The following is a 20,850-nucleotide window of genomic DNA, read 5'->3' as shown; positions in this document are numbered from 1 at the left end:
GTCACGTGATCCGTTAAGCCCTGTATTGTCTGAAATGCAAAGCTGCGATTGAAAATAGACAAAGTTATCGCTGATTATTCAGTGGTGGTATTTCAAGCATGTAGGTTTGAACGAAGTGATTGGACCAACCAAAATATAAGTTCTGTCTGCAATGTGCTCCTGTCGAATTAACCCTGCAGTGGGTGAGATGGAACACTACGGAGTACGATCGATGAAGAATAACAATTAATTCCTTGGCACCAGCTCATAATCGGTCATGAACTAAATAATAGTAGCAAAGTAAGATAGCGCCCGCCTCACATATAGAAAAATCGAATCCTCCGACCAAAGTCCCCTTCTGTATATACAAACATAACAAAAAACAATCAATTACTCTCCAAAAAAGTAGTAGACCGCAGCATATTGCATTTGGAATGCGAGTGGCATACCCTTGCAGGTCGTTGGTGACGATCCAGCGGCAGTGTTGACTCGATAGACACTCTTGTAGTTGCCCACCGTGCCATCGGTAGAAGTGAGATAGAGCCAAGGCACAGCACCGTACTGCCCTGACACTGAACCTGAGGGTGCATCTAATGCACCTCCCTTCTTTGCCATGACAATCCCATTCTGCTTTTTGGGAGTGGTGTTCAAGTTGAACTCGGGGGTTACATCAGTGAAGAAGTGGTGACCCATCAAGTCGAGGTTGGCGGGAGGGAACGAGGCATCTTCGTTGGTCGGTAGGGAAACCGTGTAGGCAAGGTTGGGGAGCTTTGCCAGGAGATCGGGGTAGTTGGCTGCAATACATGTGGCATTGTACAGTCTTGCGACAGCTCCTACAGCCGCGGGTGTGGAGTTGGAAGTAGAGTCCGCACATGTGTAGTTCTAGTTCTATAATGAGCGATGTAACTCAATAAAGTATCTCAGGAGCTTGTCATACCTGCGTGCCTCGACCGAGTGCAACGTATCTTGGCTTTAGCCCTGACGGGCTGGCCATTCCCGAAGCATAGGAAGGCAGGGCAATCTTAGAGACATCGCAAGCCCCCGGTGCTCTGATGTTATGTTTTGCGGTGTTGATGTACTGGCTCACTTTTCCGTAGAATTCTGCCATTTCCTCAGTCCAGTTGTATGCATCGTCAAGGAAGCTTGTTGGGGCAGCAAGCGAAACTGCTGCCAGGCAGATGATGAGGGAAGCAAAGCGCATTGCTGTTATGTGTTCAGGCTAGGCAGATAAATATACGGTCAATGGCGATGACTTTTTTGAGATTAATCAAAGATTGCCCAGCAAGCCTTTGATACAAGTCGGGTATGAAGTATGAAGGAAGGGAGGTAAGCGTGTTGGAGAAGAAATGACAAGGGAAGGGTTGACATGATAAATTGGCCGGGCCGAGGGGCAGCTATACATATAGACGCGGTGGTAATTGCAACTATCCTTCAATTCAAGCATATAACAAAGATAGTAACACAGGTCCGACTCGAAACAATGCTGTGTGCTATTAACAGAGTGATCGATGCAACCTGCAGGTACTAGCAGGGATTAAAGCTCGACCACGGCCTCTCATTGGTAGATGGATGCGCCCAGTGCTGACCCTCCCAGCCTCTTTGGCTTCTGATTTGTCGTCGACTGCAAGCGACTTTGACTAAATCATGATAGCAATGCGCTAAGCAAAACAACGGGGTTTCCCTTGGCGGTTCGATTGTAGGAGCTCGAACCGAGCCAATGTGGTGAGCGCTATAAATTCCCCGGGGCTATTAATAAGTCTGACTGAAGAACAGTGCCATGTGTGTTGGGTTAGATGTGCGAGATCATTGCCAGTATAGGCTAGTGTGCAGAGGCATCGATGCTAGGCCATAATCCTACGATTTGTGCAGAACTCGGGGAAAATATTGCAGGCATTAGCTACATGGGTCCCTGGCACTTATCAAATAGAGCTTTTTCATGTTTTCAACCATGCTATAGTCCTAATTTCGAGCCAATTTGTTCACAATCCGTCTTCCAATGCTGGATTGTGGTGGCTGACATGGCGGGGTTGGCTTCCGTTCTCCCGTCTTGTTTTTTCCCTTTCCAAGTTACAGCGCACCGGCGGCTAAATAACGCCATCTTACATGAAGTTGCTCAGACCCTTTGTAATGATCGCAGCTTGCATCTATTTATGTGACCGATGACACTTGCTTTTATTACCTGTCGGCATTTTTGCCTGTGTTTATTTGACTTGGGCAAGCCACCGGTGAGATATATATATCTGCTAGGCCATAATTCTCCGACACTAATGCATCACATTGACGTCGGGAGTGAAGTCCGAACTGACAGGTATCTTTGTACCTAACTGACATGCATGATTACCCAGAATTGGGATTGACGAGGGCTTAAGAATGTTTTGATATCTCAAGCATAATGCCGTCCAAACATCGTATGTCAGCTACAAAGCCTACATGCACCCGTAGTATTGCGTGAACAACACTACCGAGTCTCCAAGGAGAAAGAGTACATAGATATGAGGGGGTTTAGGAAAATTCCAATCCGACCCGAGAGGCCAAGTAGGGCCAAACAAGTCTCCTTACATAGCCTCAAAAGGGATGTGATTAGGGCTTGGATCTACTTCGGACACACCTAAACACACCTAAGCTCATCACACCCCTTGGAAACATTCGAAATCTACGGCCATCTATATTGGTCTCAGACACATGATATTTGCCAGAAATCAAATTTACACACGATGCCGCTCTCGACCCACATCCCAGAATAGTACAGCGCAGAGAAACACTTAATCCCAGACACCAGGACGTATGATCGTCATGAAGAGAAAGAGTAAAAATAGAAAAGTAAAAAAGGAACTCCGGAGCTCTTCGCTGTGTAAACACCAGAAAAAAACCTTGGAATATTAGTTGAAACCTTCCTGCTGCCAGTCATCACCTTTCAGCTGACTCCCGCCATTACCCGTGCCCACTCCACCCCCGCTGCTACTACCGTATGCAGCAGCAGCGGCGCTACCGGCGGCGCCCATAGCGCTATGTTTCTCGATATCCGTCGTGCTCATCATATAGAGCACAGTAAAAAGTAGAAGATGGAGTGCAAAGCAGTAACCAGCGAACAAGTTCCGACTTGTCCGATTGGCAAGAATGACTCGAGTAAGAGAGAAGACGATACGCTCTGGTAGGCTCATGCGTTTGTATGCGCGCGTGGATTCACGGCCCCGGAACGCAGCAAACGGTGAGATTCGAGCCTCGTAGGCGTTTTGGTATCGGTCAAGGGACAGACCCGAAGGCGTATCTGCAGAGGTATAGATAGAAGTTGAGCTGGGAGTATTTGCAAACGACGATGCAGATGTGGAGGCACCCTGGCCACGACTGTAGGTCGAGACATAGCGAGTCTTTTCGTAGAGACTCAGGTTGTCCTTTTGGAGTGATGCAACTTCCTGTCGGAGGGACTTGACAGTGGCATATAGCTTTGATAGCTCTTCTTCGAGCTCAGCATTCTTCTTCTTGAAGCGGTCGCGTTGGGCCTGGATCATGGGTAGGAGGCCAGAGCCGCCACCAACGGCTTCTCCTGCACGGATAGATTCCATGGTGTTTGCAGACACTGCACTCTGGTCAAAGCCAGAGATGATGGATGAGGTGGGCGATGACGCGCCCCGACGGGCAGAAGATGGATATCTTGAGGTATAAGTTCCTGCAACAGACATCGCCGAGGATGGGAAAGCATTTGCAGCCTCATCTTGCACACGAAGAAGGTCATTCTCAAGAGTAGTTGCCAGGGTGCGTGACTTCTCCAGCTCTGCCTTCGAAGTCGAAAGCTCGGTCCGTAGTGTTTCGAGCTGCCCGTGGATATCGCGGTGCGACATTCGCAGGACGGTGAGATCATCCGTCAATTTCTTGTTCCGGGCCATAAGGAGTTGCTCCAGAGAATTCTTGTCTTTGGATTTGGCCCCCTCACCATTGGCGTCAACCGCAGAACCACCACCAGCACCGTCTCCCGGCTCATCATCATCGCCAGCTGCGAACTCAATCGATCTGATCATCTCTAGCTCACGCCGGATCTCATCGTAGTCGGCTACCTTTGCTAACCGCACACGCAACTCTTCCCTTTCCACTGCTGCCTTAGAAGCTGCCCGCTCCGATTGAAGCAGTTTAGCTTCCCAGGTGTGTCGTTCTGAGTCTTTGTCAAATCGTGCAGCATCTAGTTTGCGAAGCAATGAAGAGTTCTCTGACTGGAGTCGTAGATAATCGGGGTCGTCCTCAACAGAAATCGGACCAGATGCATGTGATACAGCGTGAGCCAGCTCCAACCGCATTTGTTCATTGCGTGCTTCCACGTCAGCCAATCTCAAGCTCGTTTTCTCTAAATCGGCAGAAACCAGCTCGAGCTCAGCTGCAGTAGCGCCACTCCGCGAACCCTCACTATCATCACCTTGATTCCCACCCTCACCTAGGCGCTGGGAAACCTCATAGCTTGCTTTGAGCTCCTTGATCAATCGATCCTGGTTTTCCACTTTCTCTTCTAAAGTCTTCTCCTTTGCCGCCCAGTTATTTGTCTTTTCTGTCAAAACAGCTTCCCACGATGCTTCGATTTCCTGAGCTCTTGATTCCTGGTTTTCCTCTAGTTTCTTCCGCGCAGCACGTTCCTCCTGTAGGCGTTTCTCGGTCTCCTCTTGTTGTCTGGTGAGACGATCCACCGACTTCTGCAATTGGTCCCGTTCTGAGGTCAGTTTGGGAACTGTATCTTCGGACAGGACAAGGGAGTCGACAGAAGCTTCTAGGAGTGGGTAGGGGTCCGGAGCTTCGGATAAGGAAGAGTATAGTTGTAAGAATGAGGACGATGACGTCTTGCCTTGGTTGGTCAAGAGATCGATAAAGGACTGATAGGACTTCAGTAGTGTTTTATATTCCGAGAGCTTAGATTCATCGTCTAGCTTCTTGTAGGCTTTCGTCTTCTGTGCCAGGTCCTTTCTTTGCACGAGTGCATCGCGCTGTTGTTCAACGAGGTCCGCAGCGGTGGTATCGAGTTTCGCAATAGTGTTGGCCAAATCAATCCCTAGATATGTCAGTAAAGACTCAGCAACATATAAGAAGATAATTACCTCTCCAGGCTGAAATGGCGCGTTGGAACTTGTTGGTCTCTTCGGTTAATTTGCTGGACATGGGTGATTCAGGTTGGGTGTCATGTTGGTCCTGAGGGACCAAACTCTCTGTGATGGCGAATGAATCCATTGTCAGTCCTAACCCCAGGGGTCTGCACTGTCACCCCACATCAAATGGCAGTCCACCAAGGGGAGAGATGGAGATATGTTATCGCGAGGAACAGGACACGCGGCGAACGGGCCGATATTGTTCCGGTTGTATGTACAACGTACGATCTGTGGTTGGCGTTGTTGAATACAGATTTATGACAAAGGTGATACAAAAGGTGAGAGGACACCCAGGGACCTCAAGCATGGAGACTATATAATGAGTGTATTGTTTCAAGGCGACCGCAGTTAACCCGAGGCACCCGTTTCCAACAGTATAATGTATGGCAGGAGACAACGACCGCTTATAGATTGGTGACCGCCTAAATGACCGCCTTTATGTCCTACTTGAGCATCGCATTTAAAGCTTCAGATTGTAAATAAAATTAGTAAGACAGAGAGCACCAAACTAAAGCCTAAGAATAAGCTTTTAGGTCCTAGAGAATCAGCTTCAATACTAATGTGTACAAAGCTAGGATTGCATCTTCACACGCGTCGATCGCTTTATCTTCTGCCTGACAAATACGATTAGTTGCCCCTGAGCTTTGGCCCCAGCTACTGACCGCCCTCCCATTGTCACGATCCAAGCTTGCGGGGAGATGCTCAGAACTACAGTCTCATGATGGGTTCAGACGATGGAATTGGTCCACGCAAAAGGCGCAAGACCAGTCCACCAGTGGCTGTGCCGTATTTGTTACATTCCCTCTTCGGGGATGTGCCGTTAGCGACTGAGCATAGCGACAACGTCTACATCACCTGTGTTGAATACTGGAGTAAGCTCTATCTGTTTCGGTGCCTGCTCCATCCATGGATGGCCCCAGAGCTGACTAATCTTGTACAGATGAAAACCTATACATTGGCACATCTGCAGCCGAGATCTTGCACTTCGTATGTCTCCCGCCCTCATCCCCAGACGAAACCGCCGAACCTACCTTTATATTGGCATCCCGATTACCGATCCTATTCGCCCAGAGTCCCCCAGCGGGTACTGATCAGGAAGGTGTTCGACAAATCGTTCTCTTGTCCTCAGTAAACAAGGCATGTGTTCTCTGCAATGGCACCGTTACGTTCTACATGCTGCCGGAGCTCAGCCCGGCCTTTGGAGCCACAAAGGTCAATCACTGCCGCTGGATCGGTGGGTTGGATCTCAACTGGGATGCAGAGGAAGGCGAAAATCCGACTATCATGATTGCTGTGCAGAACAGAATCATGCTGGTTCAGATTGGGGATGAGGCGCGACGGATCAAGAAGATCGAGTTTCCTGGTTGCTTGACTGCAGCGCGACGAGGAACGATCGCATGTGCTGCGGATACACATTCATACTCATTACTCGAAGTGGCGCATCAACAGAAGATCCCGCTCTTCCCAATATCCTCCTCGAATGAGGTTTTTGAGTCAGGGCATGTGGAAGACATGAACCCAGCGCCGCGCACTCCGCTGAAACGTTCACCTTCTTCATCCTACCCTGCTTCTCCACCAAGTGATGCCTCGGGGCATGGCAGAAGCAATAGTATGAATACCTTTGTGGGCATGCTCTCACCGCAGGCACAAGCGGCCCAGCTAGATAGATCACCATCAGGGACACCGGATCCTTTCACATCTACCGGGGAACCCAGAAGATCAAGCTCTGAGGAGCGAGATGGAAAGAGCTCCCCTAAGCCCCCTAGTGACCCAGAGTCAGACAATAAGTCTCCCACCAACGACAGCTTGAAGCCCTTACCACCTCTACCTCCGCCAACAAAACAAGGAAAGCGTCTCCAGCCTCACGTGGTATCTCCGACACCTTCTGAGTTTCTACTTGTGACCGGAACCGAGGAGACAGAACCGGGCGTTGGCATGTTTGTCGACATGGACGGTGAAGTTGTCCGGGGCACAATTAACTTCCACAGATTTCCAAAGTCGGTTGTGATTGACACAAACGAAAATGATGAGATGTTTCAGACTAGTGAAGATGCCAAAGAGGAGTTTGTTCTCGCTGTTATCGAAGACGAAGATGGTGGGAAGTTCCGAACAAGACTCGAAATCCAACGTTGGGACGACGACCCAGGGGAGATTGAGCGGACCAAGAGCTGGTTAGAGATACCTTCTCCCGGAGAGACACAATCCCAAGTCGGCCTTCGACATACCCTCAGCCCTAGCCATCTTGAGCTCAACGAAATCGGGCAGCTCTTGCGGATGGTCCGCCTCAAAAACCCGACGCTGCCACCGCATGTGTCGGTAGCAGATTCGAGAACTGAGGCATCTATCGAGCACTCCCAAAAAGAGAAAGAGCTGTTCGATTCGCAAGAATTGGCCGACTCGGAGGGAATCAAGAAGAGCGACGGCTCAGCAACCCAAGGCTGGGAGGCTCAACGCAATGCCGAAGAAGCAAAATTTGCACGTGGACTAGGCAAGGTCCAGAGCAGTCTTGTCATGTGGTCTGGATCTCAAATATGGCGCGTACTGCATAATCCATTGATAGTCCAGCTGGAGGACACCCTGCAGAGGGCCCAGGAAACGGAAGAGAACGAGCACACGGTGCTGCGTCGGGATGCCATTCTGGATCTGCTACTCTCCGTCCAGAACACCGAGCCAAAGACCGAGGCCGAATTTATTGGATTGAGCTATGTGAAACAAAAGGCCAGCCTTATGCTTTATGGAGACCTCCTCTCCATGCAGCCAGACGACCGTGATGCCACGGCAATCGATGGCACCGAGAAAGCGCTGCTGGCAGGTAACCTCGATCCGCGTTTGGCATTGCTATTTATTCCTCTGTTGCGATGCGAGGTTTTGCAGGGGCCCCAGGGTATATGGATACACGCTGGGCTGGCAAGCATGGCGGAACAATATCTTGAACAAGTCGGGAAGATAGGCATCGAATCCTCTGGATTGGATGCTTCTCGCAGTCCTGTTCTCAATATGGTGAAACGATTCCTTCTCTCCTGGCAGCAGAAGCGGGGATATGGTAGTATCACCGATGAGACATATGTTTTAGATAGCACAGATGCTGCGCTCTTGCACCTGACCTTGGAACAAGACGCCTACCTGACGCGAGATCAGCGGGCAGCGTCGCCAATTCGCGCTGAGCTGAATAAGCTGGTCGACAATTGGAAAGGCAATTTCGACCGAGCAGTGATGCTCCTGGAAACATACAAGCGGCTCTATGTGCTAAGCCGTTTGTATCAAAGCCGAAAGATGGCTCGAAACGTGCTCAAAACCTGGCAGCGAATCGTTGATGGGGAGACTGACGCTGGCGGAGAGGTCTCCGCGGATGGTGTGGAGACGCAGATGCGCAGGTACTTGGTCAAGATAAAGGACGTGCAGCTGGTTGAAGAGTATGGCTCTTGGCTGGCTGGGCGAAACCCCAATCTGGGCATCCAGATATTCGCAGACAACGCCAGCCGTGTTAGACTCGAACCGGCGGATGTTGTTGCTTTACTCAAGGAGCGAGCTCCAAACGCGGTCCAGGTCTACCTAGAGCACCTGGTATTTGCAAAGAATGTAAGACGTCATGTTGCCTAGTCCATGCACATCTCACTGACCGGGATATAGTACACGCAATATGCCGACGACCTGATCTCATACTACTTAGACACGGTACTCTCCGTGCTTGAGTCATCCCCCGAAGCACGGGCTTCTTTGGCCGAATCCTACTCCACCTATCGAGCCCTGCGTGCTCCCAAACCGACATACTTAAACTTCATAATCGAGAACACCCCCACAGAGCCCTGGTGGCAGTCCCGACTCCGGTTACTTCAGCTGCTGGGTGGAATCTCCGGCTCTCGATTTACCTCGCAACCCCTCCCAACAGGAATCAGCTACTCAATCCCCAACGTCCTCACCCGCATCGAGCCATTCCAGAACGAGCTAGTCTCGGAATGCATTATCCTCGACGGCCTACAAGGCCACCACAGCCCGGCCCTCCATCTCCTCACACACGGGCTAGGCGACTACGACTCCGCAATCCGCTACTGTGTCTTCGGCGGTCCGCGCAGCTCTTCCTCTTCAACAGGCATCCTACCAGAACTAGCAGACTACACCTTACAGACAACGCTCTTCCGCCACCTGCTCGACGAGTTTCTCCACATTGAGGACGTGTCCGACCGTATCGAGCGCACAAGCGATCTCCTCGCGCGCTTCGCGGCGTGGTTCGATGTCCGTGAAGTGCTTGAGCTTGTTCCGGAGGACTGGAGCGTTGATATTCTCGGCGGCTTCTTCGTGCACGTTTTCCGCACGCTTGTGTCTCAGAATCGCGAGACCCGCATCGAGCGTGCCCTTAGCGCGGGTCTGAATCTGCGCATTGCTGCCGAGTATATCGACGGCACGGAGAAGGTCGGGCCCTGGGTCGAGGAGGCAGAGGGTGTAAGAAGGTTGAAGGATGCAGAGCCGCGGCGGGTTTCTTTGCCCGATGACCATAGTGATGCTTCCGATGACTCCGCTGAGTTTGGAGAGACGGTGGGTCCTACATCTGGGGAAGTGGGCCAGTAGATCGGCGATCGGGGGAGTGTACAGGATAGTATGTGAATATATTATGTTAGCTTTTAATACATGATACCTACGGAGTTCAGTTCGCTTGGATAGCTCTCGTGTTGACTATATTGATTTTTTTCGGTTATATCCTAGTTTGGTTGTGGTGCTATGTATCATGAGCCGATCCCAAATTCATCACTTCCTCTTGAGAAGAAAATAGAGACGAAAGACAGAACTGCACCACAGTAGCAGTCCTATCATGCACATTCCAAGTCGACAGAAAAGAAAAAAAGCGAAACCATCATATTGCGTTCGTTCCCTTCGTAGCTACTGATGAGCGTATGTTCCGGCGCACGCCGAAAGCCATTGGGACATTAAGGTGTGTAATGTTTTGAAACTCCAACTAGATGCAGGATGTCCATTTCCTGAAATGACGTCCCGATCCGGAAAGAATGAAACCCGGAAAGAAGATAATACGTGAAAGAGAGTTTTTTTTTTTTTTTTACTCTTCTGATTGCAGGAAAGGGTTGGGGATCTCCTCGCTTCCGTCGGCGGGGGAGATCAGTACGATCAACGTGCCACGGGCGACGATCAGACCCATTGAGCGGGTGGTAGTGTTACCCTCCTCGTCTGTGGGGGTTAGTATAAGCAGAGATAATAGATTAGATTCAAGTAAGGAAGTTGGAACTCACCACGCATGGTCTCCTTTACGTCATCGAGGACCAGGTTCATCAACTGGTCGTAACCCTTGAGAGTACCGGTGACTGTTATTGGAGTTAGCATATATGGTTCATAGATGGATGCGATGAGAAGTCAAGACCAAAAGCAGAAGAAAAAGAAAGATAATAAGCAGATATTAGAAGAGATAATCCAACATACCTTCACGACCACCATTGAACTTCACCTGAACCTCCTTGTCCATGTACTTGCCGAGATCCAAGATGTTTTCCTTTTTGGGCTTCTCCTGTGCACCGCCACCACCGCCACTTTTCTGCTGGCCCTGGCCGCCACGGCCTCCACGACCGCGACCGCCTCGGAACGAGCCTCGTTCAGACATGGCGTGTGAAATTGAGGGATTTAGAAAAAGCAAGGAAGATAATAGGTGAGGGAATAAAAGCTTGGATCCGATGGACACAGACGGGTATCTCGGTATCTTCTCTGTTGTCTGGGGGAGAGCGGAAGGTACAAGCAAGGTGGGCGCGTCTATGAGGGATTTTTAGGGACGGCGGCCTCAGGCAGGAAGGAGTCCGCCTTGGTATGGGAATTACTGATTACCGCTGTAATTTTGCGCTTGACGGCTGTGAGGAATCCCGCTCGGAGGTATTTAACAGCGAGATTACATGTATCTTATCAGCTGTCTGGACATTTCACCGTTGAAGACCATACATTCCTTGAATTCCACGTACTTGCATGTGTATGTATATCTATGGATATTCAGAATATTATGTACCAATTCGAGTTCCTTTTCCAAATCGAATCCCAGGCCAGATGATTATCTTGTGATTCCCTCCGAGCTCCCCGGGACCAAAATGTTTCAGCCCGCTGGCCCGTTCAGGCATCAGCGAAACCAACACTCCACAAGGCTGAAAGGCTTATTTTTCGAGAGATAGCAGTCGTCATGTATAGAATGATCGACTGCCATGTAGAAGCCATTCTGCATACAAAATATGTGAGACTATAGGCAAGGTGTAACTGTGTAGTTGAAGCAGCGTATCGCAGGTCAGCGGAACCCTCCGGCGGGACTCCGCTGAGGACTCCCTACAACTTAAGACCAGGTACTTTGGTGGCAGATCCTCACATTGTGCGAGTTCGGAATTGCTGCGTAACACGATTCGTCAATCACAGGAAAATGATCAAACGATAAACCAAAAAAATAAAATAAATAAAACCGACTCTTCAAGCCCCGGGACTCCAACCGGAAATCCAGATCACGTTTTTCCTCTCCACTCCCCGTGCGCTGTTCCGTCCCTCTGAAGGCGTACACTTCTCTTCTTATTCCTCCACCTTCATGGATGTAGCTTAAGTCTTCTAAAAAGGAGTCACCTGCCGGTTCCCTCCGCGCAAGTCCGCTTCATCTCCGCGCGAGTTTCATACTTCGCGCTCTTATCTGAACACTCTCCGCGATTTCTCCTCTCTTTCCTCCCAATCTTATTCTCTTCCTCTCTTTCCACCATCCTACACCACTCCAGGGTGCACATAGGGGTCTCCTAACTCCCACAATGGAATCTCACACCCCAACAACGGAGTCGTCTTCTCATAAGCGGCCTCGGTCTCCCACCAACGATCATGGCATGGCATCGAAAATGCCCAAGACGCACTCGAACCACCTGCAGATAAATTATCTGGCACGGCAATACCCTGACAACCTCCCACTCGTCTCCATCGACGATACCATGCCCGCGATCATCCATCTACTCGGCGAATACGACGGCGTTCTACACCGTCACGAGAGCATTGCCGGAAATCTGGGCGCATGCCCGCTCGGTCCGATCTTGATCAAGCGCTTCGAGCGTCTGTTCGATGGACCGCCGCAGGTGTTGAAATCCCATGGTAAAGACGGACCCACGGTGACCTGGCTCGATGTGGTCGAATTCGCAAAGAATAAGCCCGAGCAATTCAATCTGGAGAAGTCGCGCAATGGCGTGCGAGTCTGCCAGTTCTATACCAAGCAGTGTCGCGTGGAAATCAGCGAGGAGGACTTCGTTTTGATTGCCTCTGGCATGCCGCAGAAGATGATCCCACCTCAGCCTATCATCGAGGATGAGGAAAAGGAGCTAGGCGCGCTTGAGATTCTTGAAAAGAACTTGTACCATATCATCCAGATGGCTGATCAAGGTAAGGAATCACTATGTATATCAGTTTAGGAGTTGACTGACAATCTTTGTGTTCAAGTCTCTGCTCGAGCGCGACAGCTTAACCATCGTTTGAAGAATCGTCGCAATGCTATTGTCACTCGACGCGAGAACGATGCTTCTCTACACACGCAATCCCGAAATGTCCCCGAAGTGTGGCGCGATGCCAACGGTCATGGCTCAGGTAACGGCCATGTATCATCATCTCACCCCTCTCCGTCTGGTTTCGTCGCTGTCAACGCCCATCGCCCTGAACCCGAGCACACCGAGGAGAACCCTGTGACATCCCAATCATCTCAATTCATGTTCTCACAATCCACCGATAATGTCACCATGATCAACGGACAATCGATCAAAGGTGCCTCCCCAACCACCCGTGCAGATCTGATGAAGAGGTTTTTCACAACGGCTGACCGCCACGCTCGCGGCTATGAAGATGCAGCAGCCCCAGCAGCCAACCCTCAGCCACTCCCACGGCCCCGTGCCTCCGATCCAGCAGACTACAGTCTTTACAACCCGGCGACGGCAACCCCAGTCGCCATCCCAAGCACCCCATCATCCCTCCTCCCACCGCCAAAATCAATCCACCAAGAAAAAGACGACGGGGGCCCTTTCAAGCTAGAAATGATAGCTCGCATGGAAGAGCTCCAGCGCGGCGAGCGCGTCATCCCACCGTGTGACCGCTGCCGCCGCCTCCACATGGACTGTCTCAAGAACCTCACAGCCTGCGTTGGCTGCACGAAGAAACACGCCAAGTGCTCCTGGCGCGACGTCAAAGAAGACGAAGTGGCAGCATTGCGTGCGGGCATCACCACCTCAACGGTATCCAACGAGCGTCCCGATAAGGATCGCTCCAGCTCAAACGTCACCCCACCCCGGTTTATGGGTCCACTACCCCCGATCTCCGCCGAGCGCGAGCATCCCCGAGAGCCGCCCTTCGAGCCAGAGGTCAACGCCTACTACCAACACCGCCGTGAGTCGGCCCCTTCGGCCCCGAACCTGGCTCCTGGCTCTGCGGTCCCGATGGAGCTTCCTTCAGGTGATAATTCCCCGCGACGGGCAGTGAGCGAGACAGAAAAGAGGGACCGCCCTCATGTCCCTGCTGGTCGTGTCTCGGATCGCTCCGAGGACGAAGATCCCGATGCCAATCAACGTCTTAGACAGGCTATTATGGATACTGTTGATCATCACACACGCGTCGCTGCCGCTGTGCAGAAGAGGGAGCTTGGTGCCGAGCGTGGAGAACACACAGGTATGAGTGCTGCTGCCGGTGTTATTCCTGCTTCAGGCCCGGCTCCGGCTTCTAATGCTGGTTCTTATGACCGGGACCGGGAACGGGAACGTGAGGCTGATCGTGACCGTGACCGTGACCGTGATCGTGATCGGCGTATGGTGCATGCGTAAAATATCGACTTTTCTGTGTATTGATTTGTACTTTTTTCTTTTGTTTTTACATATTGGCAATGGGTTGGGTGTGGGAGTACTATGTTAGATATCCCTCTGTTTAGCGTTATTCTTTCTTTCTTTTTTCTTTTCTTCTCTCATTGAACATATCTACTTTATCTCCTTTAGAATGACTATGTAAAATATTATCTACTTCTTCAATGCCCGACGCCCGTGGCCTCTGATCTACGTTGGTCTGTGTCATACACTAGAATGGATTCAGATATCTGTGGGGCCGGATATATACTCTGCCCTAAAGACTCCCGTCGGATAGGTTTCCCCGTCGTATACAAGAGCTACGGCATATAAATCCGATCTGACATCCGACGGGGGGATCAGCGGGGATTGCGGGGTGAAACAATCTGAAGGTTATCATTCGAGAGCGTCTGATTGATTGAGAGAACTTGTATCTCCTGGGGAAAGTAAACAACCACACCCCACCTTCTATACCATATAAACAGCTTAACCCCGGATTTTCCAGCTTAAACCATTCACCATCTACCATTCCCCTCTACACTTCAAAGCAACATCTACAAAACCCCACCATGGACCCCTCCAAAATCAAGATCCCCCCAATGAAAGACCAAACCGTGGACAACATCACCGCGAACGTAATCACCATCAACAGCCTCTGCCCAGACCCACGCCTAAAATACATCCTCGAACGCCTAGTAACGCACCTCCACGACTTCGCGCGCGAAACCCGTCTCAGCAGCGCCGAATGGATGACCGGCCTCAACTTCCTAACAGAAGTCGGCCAAGCCTGTACAGACGTACGACAAGAATACATCCTGCTGTCCGACGTCCTAGGCCTCTCGATCCTCGTCGACTCAATCGACCACCCCAAGCCGAAGGGCTCCACAGAGGGAACCGTGCTGGGCCCGTTCCACACGCACGACGCCGAGGAAATGCCCGCCGGCGCGTCCATGTCGCATGATCCGCACGGCGAGCCGTTGCTGGTTGTTTGCTCGCTGCGGGATTTGCAGGGGGCGCCGGTGCACGACGTCAAGGTCGATATCTGGGAGACGGATTCGACGGGCCATTATGATGTCCAGTATGCTGGGAGGGTGGGGCCGGATGGGAGGTGTGTTATGCGCTCGGATCAAGACGGGGTGTTTTGGTTTATGGCGATTACGCCGGTGCCGTATCCGATTCCGCATGATGGGCCTGTTGGGAGGTTGCTGGAGATGTTGCGGCGGCATCCGTATCGGCCTTCGCATATGCACTTTATGTTTGAGAAGGAGGGGTTTGACCATTTGGTTACGTATGTTGGGCTGTTGCCCTTTTTGACTTGTGTGGGCTATGGTATGCTAATCTGCGTTCTAGCGCTCTCTATCTCCGAAATGACCCTTATGAAACATCTGATGCGGTCTTCGGCGTTAAGGATTCCTTGACTGTAGAAATTGGTAAGGCGGACGCGGAGATCGCTAGGAAATATAATGTCCCCGAGGGCCATGCTCTCCTTACATATGACTTTGTGCTTGTCTCCGACGAAGAGACGAAAGAGTTGCGTGCGCATAACTCCAAGGTCGCGCTGGACAAGCTAGGACGGAAAGTCAAGATTGTCAATGGGCTGCCTGTGCCGGATCTGGATTAAATGCTATATGGAAAAACAGGTATAAGTGAGAAATACATCTTGACGTGTATAACCGATTCTTCCGATACTGCCTGGTTTTCGTTCTAGTAAGAAGAAGATTAGAATTGCACGTGAATGCAAGATCTCAAGTTAGCCCGGAACTGAGACTGCCAAATATAGTCCGAATATCTGTATCCTATTCGTATTCCGCTGCTTCTGGTCTCGATTGGAATATGTAACATATTCTCAGCGATGGCTGGTGCTCTTGTTGATCCAAGTTGTTTCTCGAGTCTCCACGGTACGACGACCGGATCAGCGAGGATTTAACAGTTTCATCTATGCTATCTGATGTAGTGTGATAGCTTTGTACGACTCGTACAACCGAAGATCAAGAAAGTCGAGGGGTTCGACGAGGGAGGCCTTCCTATATAGGTACATCACCATTGTGTGATCGAGCATCTGCATTGGACTCCGATTTCCTGTCGATAACGGCATTATGCGTTCCACTTACCTTTTCTTATCTGTGGCAGCTTCATTGGCCTCGGCCTTTGTCATCCTAGATGAGAGTATCCTCGCGGAGATAGTCTCTGAGACTCGACCAGCCACGAATGATCCATCTCAAGCAGATGCCGAGATGAGCCTGCTGGGCATCTCCCCGGATGAACATAGAGGCTGGGGAAGAGACGGTGACTGGCGCGATGATGATGAATATCCGGAGCATGGCGATTGGCTTGGCTACGGGCGATGGCCCGGTGGTGATCGGCCCAGACATGGGGGATGGCCCGAACACGGAGAATGGCCTGGATACCGAGGTGATTGCGAAGACAGACACGACCGCGACGGAAGACCATGGGACAGATACCGACACCGTCCACACCGGCCAATCGATGCTTGTCCAGGCCCGTTCTGCCACGCGGACAAGACGACATGGGAGCTCATCAGAGAAAGCGAGCATACATCCCGACTCGCCGAGCTCATCGCCGACGACAAAGACCTGATTGATATCCTAAATGGCACGACGGCAAACCACACCTTCTTCGCGCTGACGAACCGTGCCCTAGAGAGACTTCCACGGGGAAGAAATGGCCCCAGTCCGAAGCTCATGTCCAAGTTGCTGCGGTATCATATCCTGCCCGGTCAATTTTCAATCGAGCATATTGCTGGCCACGGGACGCTACCGACGAAGCTGACAGAGCCAGCTCTGGAATCGACTCTACCACAGAGGATCGTTGTCCGAGAGCACCAGAACGGAGTGATGTTGAACCGGAGGAGTAGGGTTGTGGCAGCCGACATGGTGAGTAAAGCATCAATTTATGGCACACATCGACAGATACTAACCTCACCTAAGAAATCCAAAAACGGAATAATCCACATAATAACCAGTCCCCTCCACCCACCCCGAGAGACACGCACGATACTGCACCAAGCACCAACCGACTTCAGCACCTTCACATTGGCGCTAGCTCGCACGAAACTCGCCCACAATCTTGACCCGGCGCAGCGACAGGGCGGCACAACCTTCGTGCCCACGAACGTCGCTTTCAGACGGCTCGGAGAGAAGGCTAATCGGTTTCTTTTCTCGCGGCGGGGTGAGGGGTGCCTGCGTACGTTGATGCAGTATCATATTGTGCTAAATCAGACGTTTTACTCGGATGTCTTGTATAGTAGTCTTGGAACGTCCCATGGGTTGTTTTCAGGTCGCCATGGTGGGCATGCGCATGAGGGCGAGGGGAAGGGTGGACGTGGGGATGGACTAGAGGAGGACTATGCGAATGTGCGGCTTGTGACTTTGTTGAAGAGGGAGTTGAGGGTTGATGTTAAGAAGGGGTTTGGTGAGGTTGATATGCGGGTTAATGGGTTTGGTAGAGTTGGACGAATGGATTTGTTGGCGAGGGATGGCGTGGTGCATGTTTTGGATCGGGTATTGATTCCCCCCAGGAAGATTCAGGATCAAAATGAAGATGAAGATGGGGAACTGATCATTGAGGAGCTTGTAGGGAGATTGGATGGTTGCGTCTACGGGATGACTCGAGGAGAATTGTGAGAGATGTCTACAGGCTTACGACCAAGGAAAGCAATTTGAATTTCTTTATTCCTATGTTTGTATTTCAATCACAGTGGCGATATCGGTGCTTGCAAATTAAAGCAAAAGATGTAACCCTTGGGTTAAACTATGAGACAAACATAGCAAGCTGCGATATCTTTACGAGTACCATGTGAGAACTTTCGAAAACTTGCTAGTGCATGCGTCTAGCAGGCTTCATCAGAGCCTGGAAGGAAGACTCAAGAGCCTTCTTAACCTCCTTGTAGCTGACAATGAAGGAACTCTGCTCGTCGCGACTGACTAGATGGATCTTTTCGTCAGTTCCCGCATCGAGCTTGTTCAAGCAAGTCAAGACATGGCCAAGATCAACCGCCGGATCACCTTGGCCATCCACCGAGTGGAAGACGTAATCGCGGAAAAGCTTTAGGAAGTAGCGTTCGCCGCTCTCCGACCAGCGCTGGTCAAGTTCATACTCAGGGCGTTCATTGACGAACCCGAGTTTGGCCATCAGGCGCACAAGTCGTGCATTCTCCAACTCACGGCCGAGATCAGAGTTCAGCTGATCATCGAGGTGGAGTGCCGAATCAAAAGTTGACATCAGCTGGGATGAGATGCCAGTGATAAAAGTGTCGATGCTTCGCTCCTGATCCTTCTGCAGACTGTTCAACAGCCAGAACACAGAGCTCTTCAACTGCGGGCTGTAGGCGCGAGTGAAATGCTCCATGGCCTTGGTTGGGTTGTGGATGACAGTGGGTGAGTTGGCGCCAAGGGTGACGATCATTTGGCCGAAGTTGACCAGATCTTGTCGCTGGAGGTCAGCCATAGTCCGCTGGGTATCGAATTGCACCACATCAAGAATAGCGCAGGCGTTGATGCGGACACGGGTCTTAGCAGTAAGCAAAACCTTGCTAGGCTCGAGCACTCGGGCAGCAAGACCATTGGCGTGGATCGCCTTGAGTCCATTGGCGATCTGGGTCATGTAGCCCCAGAGAATCTGCTCAGGAATATGAGCATTGGTCTGACGGCCTGGGAAGCGGGTTCCAGCGCTGAGATGCTGGTCCGCAAGGGTCTTGGACAGTGGGTGATAGTCGGTCACAAAGATCAAAGAACTGTCTTGGAAGCTGCGGCTGGTGAACGCATCGTGAATGGTCACAACACTGGCGTTGCAGATACGCTTCCAGGCTTGCACGGAACGGATAGCCCTCTCATTGGTCAAGCGATAACCTACACGGTTAGTTTGGAGCTACAAAAGAGACGGGAAGATTGTCATACCCTCAAGTCTGCGAAGAGCATAATAGATGCCATCTTTGCTAGACTGGGCCTTGTAGATCCAGCTCGGGTAGCCAAAGATTGCAGCATTCTTCTGATGACTGAGATCTAGAGGGACGAGGGAATGGAAGTAGTCGACCTGGGCAGGGAGTTGGGTGTCTTCAAGTTTGTCAGCATGAGTAAAAAATTATTATTGGGTGATGTCTAACATACTAGGGAGAGTTTGTAAAGTAGCTGCAGATTTCTTCTGCAGTTCTTCACGCAAGTCGTTAGGAATAAAAAGATCATGAACGTTGCGCTGGTATCCCAATGTGTTCTGGCTGTGAGGGCCAATTGGGGCATAAAGATGGTACTGGATCTGTTGGGCAGTTGGAGATCAGTCAAAGAAACAAAGAGGATCCAATGGAAACCAACGTACCGGCTGCTGGAATCCAGTTTGGTTTGCAAAGAAAGCACCTCCCATGGCGCCAGTATGGTCGTGGGAGTAAGGATTGGCAGAAACAGGGCCAACGGCACCGGGAGTCATGGCAGTTGGGGTAGTAACAAAAGGATCAAATGCACCCGTGGGGGTGATGCCTCCGTTTCCATTACCCTGAAGAGGCGTCTGAGTAGGAAAATTAGCACGATTGCTCAGAATACTGTTGAACCACCCAGGGCTTTCAGGCTGAGGCGGATGAGAGGTGAAGTATCGGGGAGAATCAGAAGATTCAGGATCGAATTCAGATGCCATGGCAGACAAGCCACCTAGCACCATCGTGATGATAGAGATGATGATAACAATAGGGCTAGTGCAGGTAAAGAGGGATGGGTAAGAAGACAAGAGGTAGAGGGGAGGAAATCGATGCGAATCGAGTGATAAGGGCAGGGACGACTGACCACGTGCTCAAATCCCTGGGGAATAAATTCCTGTACATCGGCCACCGCCCAGTCTTGCACTGCTTCTGACCGTGTTGTTGGTGTACTCGTGTTTGAACCTTTTTCTGACGTCAGTGAATGCTTTTGGAACCTCCCTCCCTCTCCACATGGAGCACATACGTGATGAGGTTGTTCGAGGTTGAAAAGGAGCTGCACTGGCAGCTTTGGGAGATATAGCTGTGGACTTTTTTGGTGCTGATACACCATTCCCAGACAGCAAGGATGGAGTGAAGCTAGGTGAGTCGACATTGAACCGCTTCTTGCTATCAAACGAAACAGTCCTTGTTAGCAAAATATATCCAGTTGTCGTATAGAGACCAAGTGTTCATCGCACCTATCCGACTGATTTGCATTGAGCTTCGACGGGTCATGATTGAAAGCACAGCCTGGATACAAAAGTTCCAAATCAGCTTCACCACCCACGCTGGCCGTGATTCAGGTTCGCAATACCTTTGTCTTCATAGCGGCATCGCCCATAGATGGTCACATTACGGCACAATGTGTCTTTCGCATTCTCTATCGGGCAAAATCATTGTTATCAGCAACTCGGTCCATCTCGAATTCATCCACCTCCAGCTTGCCCATCTCAGTCCTAAAATGGAACTGAAATGCCAGCCTTGACTTCGAATCACACTCACCACGGCTCTTCATTTTCGGTGATCCTGTCGTCCGACGAGCATCCTCCAATGGAGGCTTTCCGGCAGACGCCATGATATCTAGCTGATACCCACTTTGTTGGTGCGGATCAGCGCAAAAAGATCCCCATTGAAACCGGACTCGGTAGGGAACAAAGAATGCTATCGGGTGAAAACCGCATTCCCCTGTTTCGATTCTAAAGCAAGTCACCTACGGTCCGCGCAATTGGCGGCGGGTCAATTCCGGGAGAGCCCACGGACGTCGGGCGGTATCTCAGCCGATAACAATAGGCATGAATGGGATATAAGGATAAGACCGAAGTCGTCTCTCCTCCCAAGGAATGATTAAAAGCGACAGAACTGATGGAAACGAAGACGCGGGGCGAGAACCGAACTCGAGCGAAGGGGGATAAGCACGGACCAGGCGGTCAGGACATCAATGCGAGAGCTTCTTGAGGCCACTTGA

General features: G+C 50.9%; 8 protein-coding genes across 8 annotated transcripts; 4 read left to right on the top strand and 4 right to left on the bottom strand.

The window, feature by feature from the left end:
• Positions 1-369: 369 nt before the first annotated feature.
• Positions 370-1,180, bottom strand: LCP9604111_5921 (uncharacterized protein; the record flags this gene model as incomplete). Its single annotated transcript, XM_039073785.1, has 2 exons — positions 370-861; positions 917-1,180. The coding sequence occupies 2 exons, from the start codon at positions 1,178-1,180 to the stop codon at positions 370-372; spliced, it is 756 nt and encodes a 251-aa protein (XP_038927956.1).
• Positions 1,181-2,858: 1,678 nt separating this feature from the next.
• LCP9604111_5920 (CCAAT displacement transcription factor COY1) lies at positions 2,859-5,184 on the bottom strand (the record flags this gene model as incomplete). The annotated part of the gene is made up of 2 exons (XM_039073784.1): positions 2,859-5,008; positions 5,055-5,184. The coding sequence occupies 2 exons, from the start codon at positions 5,182-5,184 to the stop codon at positions 2,859-2,861; spliced, it is 2,280 nt and encodes a 759-aa protein (XP_038927955.1).
• A 639-nt stretch (positions 5,185-5,823) lies between these two features.
• Positions 5,824-9,668, top strand: LCP9604111_5919 (uncharacterized protein; the record flags this gene model as incomplete). The annotated part of the gene is made up of 3 exons (XM_039073782.1): positions 5,824-5,974; positions 6,043-8,681; positions 8,733-9,668. 3 exons carry the CDS (start codon positions 5,824-5,826, stop codon positions 9,666-9,668), a joined length of 3,726 nt encoding a protein of 1,241 aa, XP_038927954.1.
• A 484-nt stretch (positions 9,669-10,152) lies between these two features.
• LCP9604111_5918 (U6 snRNA-associated Sm-like protein LSm7) lies at positions 10,153-10,707 on the bottom strand (the record flags this gene model as incomplete). The annotated part of the gene is made up of 3 exons (XM_039073781.1): positions 10,153-10,280; positions 10,343-10,414; positions 10,530-10,707. 3 exons carry the CDS (start codon positions 10,705-10,707, stop codon positions 10,153-10,155), a joined length of 378 nt encoding a protein of 125 aa, XP_038927953.1.
• A 1,162-nt stretch (positions 10,708-11,869) lies between these two features.
• Positions 11,870-13,906, top strand: LCP9604111_5917 (Zn(II)2Cys6 transcription factor domain-containing protein; the record flags this gene model as incomplete). The annotated part of the gene is made up of 2 exons (XM_039073780.1): positions 11,870-12,485; positions 12,543-13,906. 2 exons carry the CDS (start codon positions 11,870-11,872, stop codon positions 13,904-13,906), a joined length of 1,980 nt encoding a protein of 659 aa, XP_038927952.1.
• A 584-nt stretch (positions 13,907-14,490) lies between these two features.
• Positions 14,491-15,542, top strand: LCP9604111_5916 (intradiol ring-cleavage dioxygenase; the record flags this gene model as incomplete). The annotated part of the gene is made up of 2 exons (XM_039073779.1): positions 14,491-15,209; positions 15,272-15,542. The coding sequence occupies 2 exons, from the start codon at positions 14,491-14,493 to the stop codon at positions 15,540-15,542; spliced, it is 990 nt and encodes a 329-aa protein (XP_038927951.1).
• Positions 15,543-16,017: 475 nt separating this feature from the next.
• LCP9604111_5915 (fasciclin domain-containing protein) lies at positions 16,018-17,565 on the top strand (the record flags this gene model as incomplete). The annotated part of the gene is made up of 3 exons (XM_039073778.1): positions 16,018-16,815; positions 16,870-17,125; positions 17,219-17,565. The coding sequence occupies 3 exons, from the start codon at positions 16,018-16,020 to the stop codon at positions 17,563-17,565; spliced, it is 1,401 nt and encodes a 466-aa protein (XP_038927950.1).
• Positions 17,566-17,758: 193 nt separating this feature from the next.
• Positions 17,759-20,460, bottom strand: LCP9604111_5914 (PAN-complex poly(A)-binding subunit PAN3; the record flags this gene model as incomplete). The annotated part of the gene is made up of 9 exons (XM_039073777.1): positions 17,759-18,789; positions 18,838-18,993; positions 19,048-19,192; positions 19,253-19,438; positions 19,711-19,808; positions 19,870-20,012; positions 20,084-20,135; positions 20,200-20,265; positions 20,388-20,460. The coding sequence occupies 9 exons, from the start codon at positions 20,458-20,460 to the stop codon at positions 17,759-17,761; spliced, it is 1,950 nt and encodes a 649-aa protein (XP_038927949.1).
• Between the last annotated feature and the right edge of the window lie 390 nt (positions 20,461-20,850).

The sequence above is a fragment of the Penicillium roqueforti genome, assembly GCF_015533775.1.
Source record: "Penicillium roqueforti strain LCP96 04111 chromosome Unknown scaffold_15, whole genome shotgun sequence".
In the NCBI taxonomy this organism is placed as follows: domain Eukaryota; kingdom Fungi; phylum Ascomycota; class Eurotiomycetes; order Eurotiales; family Aspergillaceae; genus Penicillium; species Penicillium roqueforti.
The sequence above is the reverse complement of the archived record's forward strand: the minus strand, read 5'-3'. Positions and strand labels throughout refer to the sequence as shown.